This window comes from Pelobates fuscus, chromosome 10 (assembly GCF_036172605.1).
Source record: "Pelobates fuscus isolate aPelFus1 chromosome 10, aPelFus1.pri, whole genome shotgun sequence".
Classification (NCBI taxonomy): domain Eukaryota; kingdom Metazoa; phylum Chordata; class Amphibia; order Anura; family Pelobatidae; genus Pelobates; species Pelobates fuscus.
The window spans coordinates 67,023,941-67,048,430 of NC_086326.1; the positions used below are offsets into that span (position 1 = coordinate 67,023,941).

Here is a 24,490-nt window from a genome sequence, read left to right on the forward strand (position 1 = left end):
AAGTCAGACAACACAGGTGTGGTATGTACTCCCCCCCCCCCCCCCCCCTCCATGCAGCCCTCGGTTTGACCGCTCCATGCAGCCGTGTGGCATAGAGGTACTCACATTTCCCGAGCTGTGCAGCCTTCCTCCTGCCTGCACTCACCTCCTCCAGCCAATCCACTCACCTCCTCCAGCCAATCCACTCAGCCACGCCGCACGACTTCCATATATAGAGGGTAGGGGTGACGTCACACTTGTTCTTAAAGTGACCACTTCATCATTGCGATCCTAATCTATTTTGAGTCGCAATGATAACGTGGACCAATCAGTACTTAGGTAAGTCTAGTTAAGGATTGTACAAAAATAAATATGAAGTCCTGCAGTGTGACCTAGAAATCACCAACACACTCTAACACCTGTGTGATACCCTCTCAATACACACAAGGGAAATTATACATACATGAAAATAATAGGTGGAGTGTAGTTGGTATTCACATATGTTATCACTGAAACAGAAAAAGACAAATGGCCAAAGCCTAGTGCAATACAGTATGTCAAGTTTAAGTAATATATGTGGTAACACTTGTATCAAAGTACTCACAAAGGTGGAGCCTGTTTGTAAGGCTCACTACAGGTGCAGATGGGGAAGTTAGAAGGGACCCCACTCCCTCTGTGATGATGTGGAGATATCCTCCTGGGCCCAATAAATCCACTGGACGTGATTCCCAAATTCAGGAAAAACTTTATTAATAATAAAAAATATGAACAAAAGCACGAAAAAAGAGTAAAAAGTGGTATAAATCAACAAGTCCACATAAAATAAGTTGCAAGACACATTTTGCCTATTAAAAGGCTTCCTCACTTGCTTGGTGTTTTCCTTCCTTGCTCGATCGCTCTTATATGCTCCTTATGCTAGTTAGGGATTGCTCTGGCCCATATTCTTTGCCCTATCGTGGTTTCTGTTTGGATCCTAGTTTAGTGCTCCTGGTGATTCCTTTGTGATTTCCTTTGTTTGACCTCGGCTTCCTATTTGACTTGTGATTTCTGGTATCCTGACCCAGGCTTTGTCTTGACTCTGAGTATTTCTGTTATTCCTGTCCTTGATTTATCTTGATCCGGTTTCTTGCATTAATACACTGAACAAAATTATAAACGCACATAAAGGCTACTCTGTAATGTGCAGTATTACTGTATTGGGGGGGCCTGAAAACCAGTCTGTATCTGGTGTGACCACCATTTACCTCACGCAGTGCAACACATCTCCTTTGCATAGAGTTGATCAGGTTGTTTTTTGTGGCCTGTGGAATGTTGGTCCACTCCTCTTCAATGGCTGTGCGAAGTTGCTGGATATTGGCAGGACCTGGAACACGCTGTCGTATATGCCGATCAAGAGCATCCCAAACATTTTCAATGTTTTCAGCTTCCAGGAATTGTGTACAGATCCTTGCAACATGGGGCCATGCATTATCATGTTGCAAAATGAGGTGATGGTCGTGGTTGAATGGTACAACATCGGGCCTCACGATCTCATAACGGTATCTCTGTGCATTTAAAATGCCATAAATAAAATGCACCTGTGTTCATTGTCCATAACATACGCCTGCCCATAACATAAATCCACCACCACCATGGGGCACTCGATCCACAACATCAGCAACACTGCTCACCCACATGACGCTATACATGCTTTCTGATATCTGCCCTGTACAGTGATAACCGGGATTCGTCCTTGAAGAGAACACCTCTCCAAAGTGCCAGACACCATCGAATGTGAGCATTTGCCCACTCAAGTCGGTTACGACGACAAACTGCAGTTAGGTCGGGATCCCAATGAGGACAACGAGCATGCAGATGAGCTTCCCTGAGACTGTTTCTGACAGTTTGTGCAGAAATTCTTTGGTTATGCAAACTGATTGTTGCAGCCTCTGTCTATGTGGCTGTTCTCAGATGAACTTGAAGGTGAAGATGTTGGATGTGGAGGTACTGGGCTGGTGTGGTTACACGTGGTCTGCGGTTGTGACAAATGTTGGATGTTCTGCCAAATTCTCTTAAACGCCTTTGGAGATGGCTTATGGTAGAGAAATGGGCATTCAATTCACGGGCAACATCTCTGGTGGACATTCCTGCAGTCAGCATGCCAATTACACGCTCACTCAAAACTTGCGACATCTGTGGCATTGTGTTGTCTAAAAAACTGCACATTTTATTGTGGCCTTTTATTGTGGCCAGCCTAAGGCACACCTTTGCAATAATCATGCTGTCTAATCAGCATCTTTATATGCCACACCTGTGAGGTGGATGGATTATCTTGGCAAAGGAGAAGTGCTCACTAACACAGATTTAGACAGATTTGTGAACAATATTTGAGAGAAATAGGCCTTTTGTGTACATAGAAAGTCTTAGATCTTTGAGTTCAGCTCATGAAAAATGGGGGCAAAAACAAAAGTGTTGCGTTTATAATTTTGTTCAGTGTACGTTAAGTCCTAAAATTCCTGTGATATATTTACTCCCAAAGAGACTCAACAGGTTTTGGTACTTTCAAGTAAAGGACAGCACCTTTTTCAAAGGACCCTCAAGAGTTTGAAGAATTCTGAGCATCTCAACAACACTTAGAAAGAGGGATTTAGTTGTTATACATCGTGTTATTGGCATCAACACCAATGGAACCTCTGCCAGCTGGGAGAACATCACTGGCTTCACAGAACATAGATCAATGAGAGAAGGTACACATCCTAACACACCAAGGCACTATCTGCTCCAAACAACAAGAACTAAACTACAAATTGCTGTCTGGCTGGTACAGGACCTCAAAGAGATTACACCGTAACCCCTCCCTGCCAGTTGATCACTGCCTGCAGTGAAGTTGAGGAGGGTTTCTGCATTCACAAACTCAAAACTTGACAATCAAAAGGTCTTCATGTTGATTATGATATGATTTGTTTTTATAATTTTTTAAATCATTTCTATTTTTTGCATTTTTGTTTGTTTCATAAATGTTTTTTATTTTTTTTATATTTTTGGCTTTTTGGATTTTGTTAGATATATTTTGAAATTGTTTACATTTTTTACTATTTCTTAGTTTTGTTTACATTAATTCCACCTTTCATTTGTATTTTTTACTAGAATTTATGTTTTGTACCTTTTGGGAGTTGTAATTCAGAATACCTGGCAATTTCTTTGGTAAATAACTTTGGATCTGACATGAATTTGCATTAATCGCTTGTTCTGCTTTTACCTGTAAGTTATTTGTCTAACTGAAACAAATGAACATGAGGTGGAACACAAGGTAGCACTGGAGATATGGAAGACTTCCATGCAGGGGCGGACTGACAGGTCGGGCAGATCGGTCATGGACCGAGGGCAGGGGCGTATTAGCCGCGAGGCAAACAAGGCATTTGCCTTGGGCGGCATTTTCCAGGGGGCGGCAAAAAAAGCCGCCCCCAAATGCCCAAGGCAAATGTCTTGTTAGCCTTGCGGCTAACAGACATGCCGGCGGGCTGCTGGGCGATCGGGCGGCACTGCCTGCCTGCCTGCCTGGCGGCCGGCCGGCCGGCGAGGGAGCACTTCCCCTGAGCTGTCTGCTCAGCTCCCTCGCCAGCCGCAGAGTGAGGGTCAGAGGCGGAGCCGGAATATGACGTCATATTCCGCCTCCCAGCCTCACTCTGCGGCTGGCGAGGGAGCTGAGCAGACAGCTCAGGGGAAGTGCTCCCTCGCCGGCCGGCCGGCCGCCAGGCAGGCAGGCAGGCAGTGCCGCCCGATCGCCCAGCAGCCACTGGACCACCAGGGAGGAAGAGACACCCCCCCTCCCCAGCATTCCCAAAGGTAAGGAGGCTGGGGGGGGGGTGTTAATTAAAAAAAAAAACCGTGTTAAAAATAAATATAAAAAAAACGTGTTAAAAATAAATATAAAAAAATGTGTTAAAAATAAATATAAAAAAACGTGTTAAAAATAAATATTAAAAAATGTGTTAAAAATAAATATTAAAAAATGTGTTAAAAATAAATTGAAAAAAAAAAATGTGTTAAAAAAAAATAAAAAATGTGTTAAAAATAAATTGAAAAAAGTGTTAAAAATAAATTTTAAAAAAATGTGTTAATGTGGGTGGGTGAGTGTGTGTCTGTGTCTGTTAGTGTGTGTGTCTGTTAGTGTGTGTCTGTGTCTGTTAGTGTGTGTGTGTGTCTCAGTGTGTGTGTCTGTGTCTGTTAGTGTGTGTGTGTGTGTGTGTGTCTGACTTTGTATGTATGTTAGTGAGTGTGTATGTTAGTGAGTGTGTGTGTCTGTTAGTGTGTGTGTCTGTTAGTGTTTGTGTCTGTTAGTGTTTGTGTCTGTTAGTGTTTGTGTCTGTGTCTGTTAGTGTGTGTGTCTGTGTCTGACTGTGTGAGTGTGTGTGTCTGCTAGTGAGTGAGTGTGTGTCTGTTAGTGTGTGTCTGTGTCTGTTAGTGTGTGTGTGTGTGTCTCAGTGTGTGTGTCTGTGTCTGTTAGTGTGTGTGTGTGTGTGTGTGTGTGTGTGTGTGTCTGACTTTGTGTGTATGTTAGTGAGTGTGTGTGTCTTAGTGTGTGTGTCTGTTAGTGTTTGTGTCTGTTAGTGTTTGTGTCTGTGTCTGTTAGTGTGTGTGTCTGTGTCTGACTGTGTGAGTGTGTGTGTCTGCTAGTGAGTGAGTGTGTGTCTGTTAGTGTGTGTCTGTTAGTGTGTGTGTGTGTCAGTGTGTGTGTCTGTGTCTGTTAGTGTGTGTGTGTGTGTGTGTCTGACTGTGTGTGTATGTTAGTGAGTGTGTATGTTAGTGAGTGTGTGTGTCTGTTAGTGTGTGTGTCTGTTAGTGTTTGTGTCTGTTAGTGTTTGTGTCTGTTAGTGTTTGTGTCTGTTAGTGTGTGTGTCTGTGTCTGACTGTGTGTCTGACTGTGTGTGTATGTTAGTGAGTGTGTATGTTAGTGAGTGTGTGTGTCTGCTAGTGAGTGAGTGTGTGTCTGTTAGTGTGTGTCTGTTAGTGAGTGTGTTTGTCTGTTACTGAGTGTGAGTGTGTCTGTTAGTGTGTGTGTGTTTCTGTTAGCTAGTGTATGCGTATCTGTCAGTGAATGTGTGTGTGTGTATTTAGTATGCGGGGCGGGGGGAAAGGTTGGGTGGGGGTGGCGCGGGAGGAGGGGGGGCGCGGGGGGAGGGGGGGGCGCCTGAGTTTTGTCCTGCCTAGGGCAGCACAAAACCAGGATACACCACTGACCGAGGGCCCGAGGCAGTCAGGGGCCTGGCAGCACAGCCATGCTCTGGCTGAGGAGATCAGAGATCTCCTCAGCCAGAAACATGATTTCTCCGTTATTCCAGTGATATGCTGCAGGGCCCCTGCAGCATATCACTCTGTAGTTAACCCCCTTCCTCCCTCACCTTTTCCTCTCTCTCAGGGAGACCTGGCAGTGAGTATTCAGTTCTTGCTGCCAGGTCTCCAGCCGTGCGGTGCTGTGTGTGAGGAGGAAGAGGCGGGGCCAGGAAGTGACATCACTTCCTGCTCTGCCTGAAGAGCACTGGACGATAAGGAGCTGGAGCAGCCTGGCATACAGCACAGGTAAGCTTCTTATAATTTTAATTCAGGTCAGCAACCCCCTGTCTCCCTGTACCCATATCAGCCCCCCCCCAGTACCCACATCAGCCCCCCCCAGTACCCAAATCAGCCCCCCCAGTACCCAAATCAGCCCCCCTGTACCCACCTCAGCCCCCCTGTACCCAAATCAGCCCCCCCTGTACTCAAATCAGCCCCCCCTGTACTCAAACCAGCCCCCCCAGTACCCAAAATCAGCCCCCCAGTACCCAAATCAGCCCCCCCAGTACCCCAAATCAGCCCCCCCCCCAGTACCCAAAATCAGCCCTGCCAGTACCCACCTAAGCCCCCCCAGTACCCAAATCAGCCCCCTGTACCCACCTCAGCCCCCCTGTACCCAAATCAGCCCCCCCTGTACTCAAATCAGCCCCCCCTGTACTCAAATCAGCCCCCCCTGTACCCAAAATCAGCCCCCCCAGTACCCAAATCAGCCCCCCAGTACCCAAAATCAGCCCCCCCAGTACCCAAAATCAGCCCTGCCAGTACCCACCTAAGCCCCCCCAGTACCCAAATCAGCCCCCCCAGTACCCACCTCAGCCCCCAGTACCCACCTCAGCCCCCCTGTACCCACCTCAGCCCCCCTGTACCCACCTCAGCCCCCCTCTACCCACCTCAGCCCCCCTCTACCCACCTCTGCACCCCTCTACCCACCTTAGCCCCCAGTACCCACCTCTGCACCCACCTCAGCCCCCAGTACCCACATCATCCCCCCAGTACCCACCTCTGCTCCCACCTCAGCCCCCAGTACCCACCTCAGCCCCCCTGTACCCACCTCAGCCCCCAATATCCACCTCTGCTCCCACCTCAGCCCCCCAGTACCCACCTCGGCCCCCCTGTACCCACCTCGGCTACCACCTAAGCCCCCTGTACCCACCTCTGCTCCCACCTCAGGGCCCACATCAGCCCCCTGTACCCACCTCTGCCCAACCTCAGCCCCCCTGTACCCACATCAGCCCCCCTGTACCCACCTCAGTGCCCACATCAGCCCCCCTGTACCCACCTCAGCCCCAGTACCCACCTCAGCCCCCACCTCAGCTTCCCAGTACCCACCTCAGCCCCTAGTACCCACATCAGCCCCCCTGTACTTACATCAGCCCCCCTGTACCAACCTCTGCTCCCACCTCAGCCCCCCTGTACCCACCTCAGCCCCCAGTACCCACTTCTGCTCCCACCTCAGCCCCCAGTACCCACCTCTGCTCCTACCTCAGCCCCCCTGTACCCACCTCCGCCCCCAGTAACAACCTCAGGCCCCAATACCCACCTAAGCTCCTCCTCCACACACCACATCTCCCCTTGCACCCACCTCAGCCCCCTTTCTCCCTGTACCCACCTCGACCCCCCTGTACTAACCACAGCTCCACCTGCACCCACCTCAGCCCCCCTGTACTAACCACAGCTCCCCCTGCACTTGCCTCAGTTCCCGTGCACCTACCTCAGCCACCATTCCTCCTTGCACTTACCCCAGGATCTACCTATCCCTGTACCCACCACAGCCCCTATGCCACCTCCACCTACCATAGCTCCTATGCCTTCCAGTACCCACTACAGCCACTATGTCCCTCCCTGTGCCCACTACAGCCTCTATGTCCCATCCTGTGCCCACAACAGCCCCTTGTCTATCCGCACCCACCACAGCTCCTTCTGCACACACCACAGCTTCCCCTGCACCCACCTCAGCCCCGTCTGCATCCACCACAGCTGCTCCTGCACCCACCTCACCCCCCCTGCACTCACCTCAGCCACCATTCCTCCCAACACTCACCCCAGGATCTACCTATCCATGTTTCCACCCAAACCCCTATGCTCCCACCACATCCCTTATGCCACCTCCAACTACCATAGCTCCTATCCCTTTCAGTACCCACCACAGCCCCTATGTCCCTTCCTGAGCTCACCACAACATCTATGTCCCATCTCATACTCTGTCCAGCCCCACCCAGTCCCCGTGCCTCCCTGCGCCCACCTCAGTCCCCGCGCCTCACAGTGCCCACCACAGCCTCTGTGCCTCCATGCACTACAGCCACTATCCAACTTATACACAGTAGAACCTCTATTATCCAAACACGCACACACTACAGCCCCAGTAACCACCAGATGCCTACTACAGATTCTATCCCACACACACTGCAACACAGCCAGCCCTCTCTACTCACATAATGCACTGCAAATAGCCCCATTCACACACGCAAAAACCCACAAGGAGCCTCACTGTATAGACACACCACAAGCAGCATCCCCACACATACAAAATGACATGCAGCCTCCCTTCACATACACATCACAAACAGCATACCCACCATTGCAATACTGCACACAGCCTTCACACACACAACTTTTACAATCTCTTATAAAGCGCCAACATATTCTGCAGCGCTGTACAATAGGTAAAACAAGAGAGAGGATTAATCTAACACAACACTTTGACATACAGGAACACATCACTAACCACATCCCCCACACACGCAACCCCACAAGTAGACTCCAAACACATGTGGCTAGTTTTAAGGTTGTACATGTGGGGGATGCTGCTTGTGATGTCCAAAGCAAAATTAGTGGAAGTGTGTAATTAAATTTGCTTTATTTTAATTGCTGGGGAGGCACGCCAGCAAGGGTTACTCCATCTAAAAACAGTGTTTATTAAAACACTGGTTTTGGTTGGATTAACCCCTTAAAAGTAAATCTGGCCATTTTTGGGGGCACTCGGGGATGTGGGAGTCAGGGATTTGTGGCTCACACATCCATTCTGTGTGCTGGGCAGCCTACACATAATATATGTGTAAAAGCACCAGAAAGAAGGGGTAGAAGAATAGCAGGGAACCAGAAAACCTTGGACCAGGACCAGGAGGGCGGGCCCTTGATCACCCACTGCCCGAGGGCCCTGTTAGGTGTCAGTCCGCCCCTGCTTCCATGATAACACATACATGATACATACATGTGAGGACCGCAATCGAGGAGACAAGAGCGACACATCGATGTGTAGGATGAGACTTGAGGATGATTGGTGGATGCTAGTCCAACAAAAACTGAATACCCTGCACACAGATCAAAGCTCCGGCCTTCCACCAAAGGGGGCTCTCTGTGTATAGGATGGACACCGCTGAATCCACCAATGTAGTATCAAAGAAGAAAAACACAGGCAGCACTCCAGGATATAGAAGGTGAATTTATTTGTGGGTTCACCACCTCACCAAAATAAGTGCGACATTTCGGCTCCTGAGAGCCTTAATCATGCATAAGGGAGACAGCATAACAGCAGTGTTTAAATAGCCCCAAAACCAATTAAGTTAATTGTAGATTATGCTAGCTTTAGTGTACCTATAATCTTAATTTTATTAATGACAGGAGGCGAGTATTTGCTTAAGTCTCGCTTTACTAGAACTCCACAGCAGCACAGAAAAACAACCAATCAGAAAAAAGTTAGGTACTATAAAACTCCCCTCCCCATGCATCATTTCCTCTTTCAAGCTGCGACAAAAACAGAATAAAAGGCAGAGAACATCATGGGGAAGAAACAAAATCCTAGATACGATGAATATAACGATGTCCACCATTCGAGAGTAACCGTCAAACTAGATAGTGTTGATGGACTGTAAACTGAAACGAGAGAAAAACAGAATCGAACAGGTTGATTATCCAATGAAATGTACTCTGAATAAACATGCAGGTACCCAATGTAGCAACCAAAATTAACCTTAATATGTAGATATCCCAACCCTACTATGAAAAACAGACATAAGAAACAAGCGACAGGTAGCAGAGACAACAAACAGTTGCATACGTACCTGATTAATCTAAACTAAAACATAAAACAAGGGAGGGATAAGAAAGGGTGGGAAATACTCGCCTCCTGTCATTAATAAAATTAAGATTATAGGTACACTAAAGCTAGCATAATCTACAATTTTATAACATGACAGGAGGCTTCGTATTTGCTGTTTCAACGCTCAGTTCACCAATCCAACGCTGTTTGTGTCGCTGGTACCTATTCCAGGAAATAGAGTAATCCTAATTGGACATTCCAAGTACGATAAATGACAGACGGATCAAAGAAGATGCCAGCCGACGAAGCATCTCAAATACGGAAAAAAACACCATCCACTGATAGATCCATTGTACGTGGTGTTGCGACCTGTTTCCTAGCAGTCGGTCCACGTGCTGGCAAGCTGACCTATCAGCCATATTCCTGTAGTTGTATAATATCGAAGGTCAATTTCGGACTTAGGGTCGCGAGAAGAAACTGCCACCATGTCTCAACTCATGATCCGTAAGGCGGCTCCTCCGCCCGTGCCAGGGTCATTCGGCGGTGTGGCCTTGCAGGTAGATCTCCAATCTCAAGGAATGCGTCCACCACCAAAATCGCAATAGAAACCGAGGAGGATCTTTCGTACCTTCCTGTCCTACCCGGTGAGATGTCTCATCCGAGCATAAATTAATAATGCAGGCAAGAGTGTGGCCAAACCAGCCGTATTCTAAGTGATTCCAATATTCCAAATGGACTGTGTAATCCTCGGACGCCGTAGAGAAAAGGCTCCAAAGGACGTCCATTCAGGGTTCCGAACTGAACTTGTGTGGAGGAACGGTGGTCGACTATTCTGGGAATAGGGAATCCCAGGAATCTTCAAAGGAATGGGAAATGCAAACAGGAACGCAGATTACCATCCAGAAATGCCCTCGTCCAAGAGTGAAAGATGTCTGTGTAGGAGTCGGGGTACACCAGGTACCACCATAAAGTCTCGTAGGTCTCCTCGACGATAGTTGAAAAGTAGGGTAGCGCGAATCCAACAAAACGGCTCCCGTGAGGGATAAATAGATTATAGACGGAGGGTCCTCCATCTCCGAACCATGATCACAAGGTATGCGCTCCGAGGAGACGGCGCAGTCCTGCCATCTTATCCCAAGATCTGATGACCGGGGAGGTCAAGACAACCGGGGTTTCCGGTCTTGCCATGTGATCCATACGTATGGTTTTACCTTCAGAGCGGGTAATAGGCCTTCCTTAATCTTGTTACTCGAGCAAGGCAGTGCCCGTTTGCTCCATGAAGGTCTCTGTATCTCCTGACATCTTGACATGGGAGAAAGTGTCTGCGCAGTTTGTTCGTAATGGTCTGGATATCCAAAACAGAAAGCAATGCTCTGTATTATATGGTGCAGAATATACCAAAAACCTGCATTCTCGTAATACCGGAGGACCATCCGTTAGCCGAACCATCTCCATGAGTGTGTGTAAATAAGTGGGGGTCTCCCCCCGTTATACCTCTGTGAGTATTTCTCGTGTGTGTTACAGCGGTCCGGATCCAGTAGATCCATTACAGGAGATAGAATAGAGGGATCCCGTCTAAATAATTATATCTTGCATGACCAGGCAGTCCTCTAGAACGAAGACAGTAGCATGGATGTCATCTCTAATTGAATGCAGGAGGGACGCCCCTCTATGCAGTCATCAATGTCTTGCACAGGTACAAGCCTGTGTGATGAACAAATGGCCGGTGCTGTAGAGCCTCGAGTGTATGAGAGAGCCGCAGTCTCTACTAATGTGATCGCATACCGTGATAGCATCTGGCTGCTAGCCTGAGCTGGCCGCACCCGTTAATAACCAACAGCAGTGTCTACATCCGTGACCGGTTCTCTCTATGAGAATGTGTCCTCCAAACCTGTCCTCTGTATCCAGCCCAGTATCTGGTAGAGGTCGAGGGAGGGGCTGCGCCCTCTAATAACAAATCAGTATCCGGTTCTGTATCTAAGAGGGTTCGCCCTCTGTTCCTGAAAATAAACATACTCGGATCGAGGTGATGGAGGGCCGCACCCTCCTGTGATGCAAACTATAGTCCCTAGCGACTCAGGGTGACCAAACTGCAGGGCACACCTCTTATAAATGTCAGCATAAGGCTGAGGGCAATCTTCGGAAACAACGATGGAAAAACTATCAACCGACTATCCGGATCCCGTGCGCGCCCGCGGGGTCCGGGAAGACCGTTGGTAGTCTGAGGAAAGCTGGAGACGTTCTCCGCAATCCACGAGTGCCCGGGAGGTCGGAGGAGGTCAGGCCTCTCGACGACCCGACCGGAAAGGGAAAGGAAGTCATGAAAGAACAAAAAGGCAACAATAAACGTAGATAAGAGTAAATACACCAATTCTATCTCAGATAGAAGGCAAATAGCAGGCCGGAAGGTAATAAAAGCAAGTCCCACTGGACAGGTCCAGGAGCTAACCTAACGCGGGAAACAAATACCGACACCTATAGGGATTCCGGGAGGCAGATACGGAGTAGCTGGTAAAGACAAGGAAAAAACACCGCTTTCTCCTGTAGGTGTCTGAGTACCGGTCCTTGCGTGTGCGAAGTTCTCCTTGGAGATGTGCCGTCATCGGTTTGGAATAAACCGTGGATGTGTCCGGGTATTCATAAGAAACTTTGCCCTTCAGGCATGAGGTTTAGGGCCTTCACCCTTCCCACCATATTCAGATGGTCGTATACTGGTGTCCTCTTGGACACTATGGCAAAGGTGTTTGTCTGGACACCTGCCTATCTCCATGTCACTGGTGGGCACTGGGTTATCCTCAGAGATATTCCCCAAGGCCTGCGGCCAAAAGGGGTTCAGTACCAATAATGCAAGCCCGTCAGTAGGGCACAGGCCCAGCAGGCCAAACGAATGGACACAGAATGGTTAGCCAAGCAAATAGGCACAGACATAGCAGGCCATTCAAGTAGGCACTGACCTAGCAGGCCGTTCTTATGGGCACAGACATAGCAGGCCATTCTTATGGGCACAGACATAGCAGGCCGTTCTTATGGGCACAGACACAGCAGGCCGTTCTTATGGGCACAGACACAGCAGGCTGTTCGTATGGGCACAGACACAGCAGGCTGTTCTTATGGGCACAGACATAGCAGGCCGTTCTTATGGGCACAGACATAGCAGGCCAATCAATGGGTTGTGTATATATATATAGCGCCTTCCAATTCCATAGCGCTTTACAATGGGTATTGAATGAGTAACGGGGACCTCTGAGTTCGGGTAGAGGTCCCTAAAATTGTAGATCCTCAGGGCATCCTGTGACATAGGACCCTTAGACACCAACCCTTTAGACAGCGTAATGCCGTGTGAGTAACCTGAACCGGGACTGGCAGTCCCTAAATGCCCAGCAGGCAAACAGTGGTATTCCAGCTGTAGTGGGTATAAGCGGAAGTTGTCCCAGTGACCATCATGTCCATGAACGTAAGATACACTGAGCGATACTCTCCGTAAACTGTGAATCGGTATGCCGTGCGCACACAGATCCCTTTGAAATGTCTTAGCATATTACCATCACCATACCACCTTAATGATATTGCAACCATGGACACTTCCAGGAGTAGGGCTAAACAATAGCCAACTTCAATGACTCTCCCCAAGAACCTGATAAAATTGCATGGTATCAGCGTAGACTGGTCTCCCATACCAGTTAGAGTCAGAGCCAGGTCTGTAGCTCATATATACGCCATAGACAGAGAATACATATTAGAGTAGTCCCTTCTGAGACCTCGTAGCTGGGCCAGAAAAAATATACACTGAGAAGGATATGAATCCAAGAGCTAACTGGCACTGTATACACCCTGTACAGAGCCTGTATAACTGCGTTCCTATACACCTGTAACTCGCAGAAATCTGTGATATACCCTGACAGAGAACGCACAGTAGACAGCGATACACACTGTCCGCAAATCTATCCGCGATCTGAGATATACACTGTCAGTCACTGGCAAATGCTAACATCCCTGTTAGTGAATCTACAATACGTAAAACACTAAACAAGAATAGATTTCATGGGAGGATACCACAGAGGAAGCCACTGCTGTCCAAACAAAACATTGTTGCACGTTTACAGTTTGCACAAGAGCACCTGGATGTTTCACAGCAGTACTGGCAAAATATTCTGTGGACAGATGAAACCAAAGTTGAGTTGTTTGGAAGAAACACACAACACTATGTGTGGTGAAAAAGAGGCACAGCACACCAACATCAAAACCTCATCCCAACTGTGAAATGGTGGTGGGGGCATCATGGTTTGGGGCTGCTTTGCTGCGTCAGGGCCTGGACGGATTGCTATCATCAAAGGAAAAATGAATTCCCAAGTTTATCAAGACATTTTGCAGCAGAACTTAAGGCCATCTGTCTAGCAGCTGAAGCTCAACAGAAGATGGGTGTTGCAACAGGACAATGACCCAAAGCATAGAAGTAAATCAAATACACCTTCTGAATGGCTTAAACAGAAGAAAATACACCTTCTGAATTGGCCCAGTCAGAGTCCTGACCTCAACCCGATTGAGATGCTGTGGCATGACGTCAAGAAAGCGATTCACACCAGACATCCCAAGAATATTGCTGAACTGAAACAGTTCTGTAAAGAGGAATGGTCAAGAATTACTCCTGACTGTTGTGCACGTCTGATCTGCAACTACAGGAAACGTTTGGTTGAAGTTATTGCTACCAAAGGAGGTTCAACCACTTATTAAATCCAAGGGTTCACATACGTTTTCCACCTGCACTGTGAATGTTTACATGGTGTGTTCAAAATAAACATGGTAACATTTCATTCTTTGTGTGTTATTAGTTTAAGCAGACTGTGATTGTCTATTGTTGTGACTTAGATGATGATCAGATCACATTTTATGACCAATTTGTGCAGAATTCCATATCATTCCAAAGGGTTCACATAATTTTTCTTGCAACTGTGTATATATATATATATATATATATATATATATACAGTATATATATATATATATATATAAATATATATATATATATTTGAGAGAGAGGGGGGGGTATGTGTATATATATATATATATATATATATATATATATATACATTCATACATACATACTCTTTATTAACTTCAAAAGCAGACAAACATTGGACCCATCAATGTTTCGGCTAAGTAACTGAGCCTTTCTGAAGTCCCCCAGTGCATACCATTGGATTATACACTGGATGTGCGCCTAATGAAGGTATGCCATTACTGCATTTATTTTATGACTCTCTTTCCTTGCATATATATAACAGTAATAATAATTTTCATTATCAAGTATTTTATCTGGAAAAGTATCTTTACAATTCATTCTCAGGTTACATTATATCAAATGTGCAATGTCATTGGTTTGTAGTTTCCATTTACTTTAAAGTGTTTAGTTTTTACAATGTGCCATATTTTTAATGCAAATCATGGTCACGTGGTGATAGGTATGCTTATAAAGCGATGTGAGATTTTTCCATGATGCACAGCGATCCAGATCATCAGTTTTGCAAAGCTCTGTAAAGCAACCATATGGCTGCCAACATGAGGTAAATTTTAATATTTAATGTGATATTTTTTCCTATTTTATCTTTAATTTGTACTCTGTGATCTAACTTTTCTAACAAACCAACAGCTAAAATTATGAATTATTTCTAACTTTAAAGGGACACTATAGTCACCCAGACCACTTCAACTCAATGAAGTGGTCTGGGTGCCAGGTCCCCCAGGTTTTAACCCTTCAGATGTAAACATAGCAGTTTCAGAGAAACTGCTATGTTTACATTGCAGGGTTAATCCAGCCTCTAGTGACTGTCTTCCTGACAGCCGCTAGAGGCGCTTCTGCGACGCTGGATGCGAAATTGAGAAATGCTTTCCTATGGATTGTTTGAATGTGCGCACGGCTAGTGCATTCGGCTCCACTAGGGAGCTGACGTCGGCTGGGGGGAGAGGTCACCAGCGCCGAGGGAGCCCGATGCTGGATAAAGGTAAGTGGCAGACTGAGTTTTAACCCCTTCTGCCCAGCGGGATGGGGGCCCTGATAGTGGGGGGGGTCCTAAGGATGCTATAGTGTCAGGAAAACGAGTTTGTTTTCCTGACACTATAGTGATCCTTTAAAATAAATTGATTTAGATGTTTGGGATGCACTTTCAGACTTAAATGAGTAGTATTTTCTAATCCTTAGTCTCTCACTATGCCTGACCCTGACTGAGATCATCACTGCGTATGAACTCAGTAAATCCATAGTAAAGCACTGGAGGGAATGCTGCATCAGTCAGTCTCCACATTATTATTATTATTATTATTATTATTATTATTTTTGCCATTTATATAGCGCCAACATATTCCGTAGCGCTTTACAATATTATGAGAGGGGATTTAACTATAAATAGGACAATTACAAATAAACTTACAGGAACAATAGGTTGAAGAGGACCCTGCTCAATCGAGCTTACATTCTATAGGAGGTGGGGTGTAAAACACATTAGGACAGGAATTTGCAATCAAATAAGGTGGGCTGCCCTTTAGAAGAGGGCAAGAGACAGGTATGTGATGTGAGGTAAGGGTTAGTCTTAGAGGCCATAAGCTTTCCTAAAGAGATGGGTTTTAAGGCACTTCTTAAAAGATGCAAGACTAGGGGAGAGTCTGATGGCGGTAGGCAGGCTATTCCATAGGAAGGGAGCTGCCCGCGAGAAGTCCTGCAAGCGCGAGTTGGCCGTACGGGTGCGGACAACGGACAGGAGGTGGTCACGGGCAGAGCGGAGAGACCGAGAAGGGACATACCTATGGATCTGTGAGGAGATATAAGAGGGGTTAGAGTTGTTCAATGCTTTATAGATGTGAGTTAGTACCTTGAAATGATTCCTATAGCATACAGGAAGCCAATGTAAGGACTGGCAGAGGGGTGAGGTGTGAGAGAAGCAACTAGAGAGGAAAATCAGTCTAGCAGCAGCGTTCATTACGGACTGTAGGGGTGCAGTATGGCTTTTGGGAAGACCAATCAGGAGAGGGTTACAATAATCCATGCGGGAAATTACTAGAGCATGGACAAGCTCCTTGGTAGTATCTGGTGCAAGAAAGGGGCGGATGCGGGCTATGTTTTTAAGATGGAATCTACAGGATTTGGCAACATGCTGGATGTGAGGCTCAAAGGTGAGACCAGAGTCAAGTATGATGCCAAGACAGCGCGCTTGCAAGGATGGAGTTTGCCAAGAGAGGCAGTATAAAGAGAAAATAGAAGGGGACCAAGGACGGAGCCTTGGGGGACTCCAACTGAGACAGAACGAGGGGAGGAGGTATCATTAGAAAAAGAGACACTGAATGAGTGTTGGGAGAGATAAGAGGAAAACCACGAGAGGACAGAGTCACAGAGACCAAGCGATTGAAGAGTTTGAAGAAGGAGAGCATGATCAACGGTGTCAAAGGCCGCTGAGAGGTCAAGAAGAATTAGTATGGAGTAGTGGTCTTTGGATTTAGCTGCGATTAGGTCGTTAGTAACTTTGATAAGGGCAGTCTCTGTAGAGTGGAGAGGGCGGAAGCCAGATTGAAGGGGGTCAAGGAGAGAGTTGGAATTGAGGAAATGAGACACACGGGTAAATACAAGTCTTTCCAGAAACTTTGAGGAAAAAGGGAGCAGGGATATGGGACGGTAGTTAGAGGGGGTGGATGGGTCGAGGGATGTTTTTTTTAGTATAGGTACTACAGTGGCATGTTTAAGGTCAGCATGGACGATGCCAAAAGAGAGCGAGCAGTTGAAGATGTGTGTTAAAGAAGGCACAAGACAAGTGGAGAGAGATCTAATAAGGTGAGATGGGACAGGATCGAGTGGGCAAGTAGTGGGGCGAGAGGAGCAAAGAAGAGCAGCCACCTCTTGGTCAGTAGCTGGGGAGAATGTCTGAAGGGTAGGAAAGGCATGATTTATGTGTGGTTGAGAAACAGAAAAGCAAGGAGGGGAGAATTATTTCCTTCGCTGTTCAATCTTGTCAGTGAAGTAACATGCAAATTTATCAGCAGTAAGGTTAGTTTGGGGGTAGGCCACAGCAGGGCGAAGAAGAGAATTAAAGGTGTCAAAGAGACGCCTGGGGTTGCGGGAACATGAACTAATGAGAGAGGAAAAATAGGACTGTTTGGCAAGGGCAATGGCTGCACTGTATGAACACAATATGAATCTATAATGGAGAAAGTCTGATTGGGTGCGAGACTTCTTCCAGGAGCGTTCAGCACAACGGGAGCATCTTTGCAGGTAGAGCGTTGATTTAGTATGCCATGGTTGGGGGCGGGTCCTCCTTGAGGTACTTGTTTGGAGTGGCGCTGCAGCGTTCAAGGCAGATGTAAGAGTAGAGTTATATGTGGAGATGGCCAGTGAATGACAGGAGAGGGAAGGGATGGACAGCAGTCGTGAATCAATGTCAGCTGACAACTGCTGGAGATCAAGAGAATTAAGGTCCCTCCTGAGTTGAGGGGGGTTAGGCTGAGGTTGTTGGGTGAGGGGGTACACAAGAGCAAATGATAAGAGGTGGTGATCAGAGAGTGGATATGGAGTGTTGCAGATATTAGATTCTGTACATGCATAAGTGAAGATTAGGTCAAGAGTATTGCCAGCTACATGGGTGGGAGAATTTGCCCACTTCGATAGCCCGAGGGAGGAAGTCATTGAAAGTAGTTTAGTGGCTGCAGAGGTCAAAGGTGGGTTTATAGGAATATTGAAGTCCCCGAGAATTAGGGATGGAATGTTAGAAGAGAGGAAATAGGTTAGCCAGGCAGCAAAGTGGTCAAGGAAGAGAAGAGGGGAACCAGGGGGCGGTAAATAACAGCAATGTTAGCAGAGAAGGGTTTGAAAAGGCGAATTGAATGTATTTCAAATGACGTGAAAGAGAGGGAAGGGGGGGTGGGAAGAGGTTTAAAGGAGGGGAGAGGAGAAATCCAACACCACCACCTCTACATTCAGAGTTTGTTGGGTTGTGGGTAAGTTGGAGACCACCGAAGGACAAAGATGCAGGGGTGGCAGTGTCAGAGGGGGAGAGCCAGGTTTCTGTTAAGGCTAGTAAATCTATTGAACGAGAGATGAGGAAGTCATGGATAGCAGTGGATTTAGTTAAATTGCAAACAGAGTGTGCGTTCCAGAGGGCAGTATTGAAGGAGGATTTAGAGGAACATGAGATGGGTATGAGATTAGTGTGGATTCTTGGGTTAGTATGTGGTGAGTTTGTTGAGAGGGGACCGGGGTTTGGAGAGACATCACCAGCTGCTAGGAGCAGAAGGATAGAAAGGAAGTGAAGGTGGGAGTAGGATTTGAAAGTTTTGTAGGAGGGTATATATGTAGAGGATTTGGGAGGAGTTGGTGGAGATAGGCTGGAAAGGTATGTGTAGAGTGCATGGGATGAATAGAGAGGGGAGGGGAGTAAGGTGGAAGTAATGATGATGGTGTTGCCAGGGACAGGTGAGCGAAAGGATAGGGGTATTTTAGTAATGAGAGAAGTTAGTGTTAAAGTGAAAAATAGAAGGGAGAACATTAGAGAAAATGTGTATTATATAGATATGTAGATTATATATACAAACACACACAAATATAAATGAGTGTTTAAACCATTGTAAGGATGCAGTGTGTTAAATGATTTCAGGTGAGGAGAGGTTTAGTGACGTGATAGGTGTGTTAAGGAAACCAGCTGATGTGCACTATCTATAAGTAAGTTGATGACCATGGGGTGGGATGGTGTGGGGAGGGTAGGGTGGGCAATCTTCCAGAGATGATACCTCTGCTCAGAAGATTCTGCAGGACTTGGTTGCTTGGGAGTGCTGGGTGTTAATGCTGTTTTAAGGGGCCCAGTCTGAAATATAAGGTCTGAGGTTAGAAAAAAAAAATGAAATAAAACACTATTATGGGTGGGGAGACATGGGGCTATTGAGGTAATTAATTAGAGATGAAAAGCTAAAGGAGAGAACATTTGGGATAAAAAGATAGGAAGGATCAGATAGGTGAAAGTCATAAACCATGAACATAAATTTACAAGATTATCAGTTAGAGTAGTAACACTAGCTAAACAAACAATTAACAAAGAGTCTTAGAGAATGAACATAAAATGACATGATCATACCAGCTTTAAGAAAAACAAAAACAGAAGATCAGGATGGGAGATATAGTTATCAATTAAGTATTGATAGTATAGGGAGGGAGATGGAATAGAACACAATTTTAAAATAAGAGTTTAAAGGAGACAGTAATGCAGGAATTCTTGAGTAGATCTTCCAGAGATGATACCTCTGCTCAGAAGATTCTGCAGGACTTGGTTGCTTGGGAGTGCTGGGTGTTAATGCTGTTTTAAGGGGCCCAGTCTCTGCTCAGAAGATTCTGCAGGACTTGGTTGCTAGAGATACATCAGCTCAATGCATCTCTATGGGGAGCATTCAGCATCTTCATGCAGAGAATGACGTCAGTCAGACTGCAATAGGAAGTGCCTTTAGTTAATGGCAGAGTGACAGCCACTAGAGGCTTTTTTGCAGTTTAATGTTAACAATACCTTTTCTAAGAAAAGGCAGTGTTTATAATTGAGAGACTCAAGGACAGTCGTTTTCCACTAGAAGCACTACATCAAGCAGTAGTGGTCCTGGTGCGTAGAGTGTAACTTTCTGCTTGTGTAATGAGATAACTCTTTAACTAACCCTTTAAATACTTTAAACAAGCAACATGTTAAAACCCAAAGCCGTAGGCCTATCATCTCATTTAGAAACTAAGGATTAAAGCATTGGATATGGAGAAGGTAATTAAAAAAAAAAAAAGAATAGTGTATTTCACAAATGTTTTGAATAAGGTACATAGTATAAATGAAGTAAATATTTTCTGATCAATTATTTTTTTTTAGTGATATTTCAAAAGACTCTTTGGTAAAACATCTGGAGAAGTTAGAATGCCATTTTACGTGGATGTTGAAGAAAGAAGATTGTGATATTGATGATGTAGTAGAACGGATTCGTGATCAAATCACATTTGATCCACCTATCTATAAACATAGAAATTATAATCTGTTGGCGTATGTGAAATATCTTACAGGGGAATTCAGTGAAGTAGTTTCTCACCTGCAAAAAGCAGAAGAACATGTCAATGAAAGTCAGTTTGATAATAAGGATGCCAAAAAGATAGTGATCTATGCTAATTTTGCGTGGTTTTACCTCCATACAAATCAACTTGAAGATGCTCTCTCTTATGCAGAAAAAGTAGACGAGATTCAGAACAAATATCAGTCCTCTGAAAACCAAAGTATCCTATTTGTTGAGATATACGGTGAACAAGCCTGGTCTTTATTAGGTTTCTGTGGACAATACTGTGAAAGGGCTGTAGAATGCTTTAAACAAGCACTTATATTTGGCCCAGAAGAACCTGATTTAAACTCTGGCCATGCCATGGCAGAATGGCGTTTACTAAGTTACAATCGACAGTCACCCCAAACTGAAGACCATACAATTTTAAAACTGTTGGGACGAGCTGTGAAATTAAACCCAAAAGATGTTAAGGCCAAAGTTATGCTTGGTTTGGCATATCAAGCATTGAAAGAATCTGAAAAAGCACGTAAATTCATTGAGGAAGCCCTGGAACAAGAACCAAATGGTTCTGTTGAACTAACAGATATTGCCAAATTTTATAGAAGAGAGAGAAAATATGATGAAGCTATTGAACATCTGAAAAAAGTTATTGAGCTAAAACCAAAATCTTGTAATGCTCACTTCCAGATAGGCCTTTGCTACCGAAATAAGGCAAATCCACATTATTACCCAACCAATACAAAGAGAGTGGAAGATATCCAGAGTGCTCTGGCTCATTTTGAACAGGCAACTGAATTGAAGAAATCATTTGTGGTTGCATATATTCACGTAGCGGAAATGTATGTGTGGTGCAGCAAATTTAAAAAAGCAGAAGAGGTTTTCTATAAAGTGTTAAACATGGAAAATCTCACCGAGGAAGAAAAGCAGGAAATTCATTTCAAGTATGGACTTTGTGAGGAACAATACATGAAAAATCAGGATGAAGCCATTAGGCATTACAAAGAGGTAATAAATATTCAAAAACCAACATTCATAAGAGAGAACGCCTTGAACAAATTAGAACACCTGGAAAAGAGAAGATATCAACAATACTGAAAAAATGTCCACCTGGTTCTGTTAATAATCATATATTTCTGTGAATATCTTCAAAATATAAACTTACTATCAGCTTGTTTTCATTTAGACCCCTTTATACAACCCACATTATATTAATCTACGTCTGCCTTTGTTTTTTGTTTTTTTTCGGAAAATATAAAAAACATAAAGTGTCATCCAAAGAAAAGTAGTCAAATTATTTTCAAATGGTTTGACATCTACCTTAGGTCAAGTCTCCTATTCTGATATAGCTGGCACTAATATAACTGGCACTTTTTGTCAATGAATTCCATCAAAATAGGGATGAAATCAATCTGTTGAAGAAATGGAACTTCTGCTTTACACATCTGAAAAGCAGGTCACACTAGAGGCATCAGTTGATCTAGGTAAATGTAAACCTTTTAAACAGTTTGACTGCTTACAGTGGGATGGTACCAGGGACTACGAGCACCATAACCACTATATGTTGCCTAGACCTCCCCTGTAACCTATGCCACAGAACTATATATTTACAGAGTTTTTTATGCTCAGTGTCACTTATGTAAATATGTTTGCAGAGGTGAACCATCCTTCTCTTAACAAATAAATAACTTTAAAACAAAAAAAGAATATGTCGCTGATAAACATAGTACTTTTTAGATAATGCTACAAAAGGGTTAGTCAACGCATTATAGTCTATTTAGAGTTGCAAATCATACATAATAGTTTAGGAATGTGCCATGTCGCCTTCTTACTAAACATATTTAATAAATTAAAAATATTTAATATATAGATACAAATTTACTTTTAGACATGACTTTAAATATATTCAGTAAAAAAAAAACTGATTGTTATTTCACTTTGATCTTTGTTTATATAAATGGGTTTGGAACTAATTCGAAAAATCTTACTTGACTGCCTGCCTTGGTCCTTGAAAAGCAGTAATGAATATAATAAACAGAATATAATATTGCTACAATGTTCGAAATGTGGGTGGTCAATTCTTTCACTTTTTGTAATTTTTTGTCGGAATGTATACAGAGAAATACAAATCATTCATAATAAAGAATAACTTTTGAATGAAATGGTGGTAACTTGTTTTCCTTTCATGGTAAATTGTCTTCCTTTCAGGATCTCCCTAAACAAAGAAATAGGCCTAGGTAGGAGGTCTAAGAGTTGTTCCTTTCCTCCCACAAGTTGCATAAAGGAAGTAAAATACCTTATCTCAACTAAGGGTAGATAAGATATTGCCAGGCAGAAAATTAGTCTTGTGCTTCCTTTTCTTCCTTAGTGGATTTGAGGTTGAGGTTGAGGTTGAACTTGCAGCAGTGAGCCATGACTAGATGTGAAGGCCTAATCGTGGGTGAGATCAAACGTGCGGGGAAGAGGATTACTATATGATATATATATATATATAGTAATCCTCTTCCCCGCACGTTTGATCTCACCCACGGTTAGGCCTTCATATATATATATATATATATATATATATATAGAGAGAGAGAGAGAGAGAGAGAGAGAGAGAGATATTAAAGGGGTTGTTGCTCTGGGAGACTGGGATGTGTGCTTGTGATAAATGTATAGAATTCTGTAGTTGCCTTCTAATAAATATCTTTAAATGTAGAACAACAATAATTTGCAACTGAAGCAAATACCCCAGGCCAATAAAACCTCTGTAAGTTACTTTTTTATTTGTCTTTTCTATTCCTAAATGTCCCCCCCCCCCCCTCCTGTATATGGCTGTGTGCAACATTTAGGACTGTATGTCTGAAGAGCTTAGGAACAAGTAGTTGCTTTACAACATCCATCCCCTTTTTCTCCACTCTATAAATCAAATCGTTCTGTATCTCAAAGTAAGGATAAAAAGGGTCTCTATCTAGTTTTACTGGATTATCATTAGAAACCTGGCTATTTTTAAAGACCTCTGCAAGAGTCGGGTCTTCCCATTGTGCTTTCCTGAAGTTAACAGGACTGACTTCTAATTCAGGTAAGTTAATGCCTTGATCCTGATCGTTATCGGACTCCTGGCTATGATGGCCCGGGTCATCTCCTACTAAAGCTGGCACGTGACGTGAGGCTTCAGCCTTCTCTGTTCTTATGCCTAGTACCTCCCATTCTATGTCAGAAAAAAGAAACACATTTTTAGAATCATCATCATTTGTGTCACGGTGCCCGATCGGCACCTCAGTGTGACTGCACCTGATCGATACGGTCACACTATCGCAGTGCCGATCAGCACCACAGTGTGGCCATGCCTGATTGGCGTGGTCGCACTAAAGGAGGGAGAGATTACTCACCTCAACCCCAGAGCCTCTCCCTCCATGCAGTTTGTGGATTGGGGGCCGGGTCCAGCGTTGGGAAAGACCACCACCCCCACTATATGATTCACAGCACCAACATTGCTTTCAAAATTCAGCAAAACTGTAGGATATTCACGTTTGTCACCATGAACACAAATTATACCAATTTTCTGAAAATGCATCAACATCTGCTTCAGATACAAGGCATTTTGTTATCAATGTAGCCATATATCCGGAGTCTAAAAGAGCTCTAACTTCTTTCATTAACCTTTATAGAACATATCTGCGGATTGTGACAGCAATTTGCAACAGCAGATTCCATATAATTCAGCAAACAAGACCATTGTACATCCTGATTAATCCTATTGCATTGCATAGGTTCATCAATCAAGGGACGGTCTCTAGCTTTATGTCCAAGTTCATTACACCGGAAACATTTAATATTCTAATCTGTCCCCCACCTAGACCCTTTTCCAGGATTAACATTTCCAAGAATGGGAAAATTGTGGAGTAGTAAGAATAGCGGAACTTTTAAATAATAATAAAATGTTGCCATTTCCAATATTACAATCCAAATATAACCTCCCTTCGAAGGAAATTTTTAACTATTTAAGAATAAAATCCTTCACTATGGGAAAAGATTTTTTGGAAACTTCTATAATTGACCAGTTTGTAGAATTTCATTATAAAAAAAAAATTGCTTCCAGATATAATCAATACGTAAGAAGTCAAAGGC

At 44.5% G+C, this 24,490-nt stretch overlaps 1 protein-coding gene across 1 annotated transcript; it reads left to right on the forward strand.

Moving 5' to 3' along the window:
* The first annotated feature begins 290 nt into the window (after positions 1-290).
* On the forward strand, positions 291-21,475 carry LOC134574738 (interferon-induced protein with tetratricopeptide repeats 1B-like). The gene is made up of 3 exons (XM_063433834.1): positions 291-318; positions 1,930-2,056; positions 20,203-21,475. The coding sequence occupies exons 1-3, from the start codon at positions 291-293 to the stop codon at positions 21,473-21,475; spliced, it is 1,428 nt and encodes a 475-aa protein (XP_063289904.1).
* Positions 21,476-24,490: the final 3,015 nt, after the last annotated feature.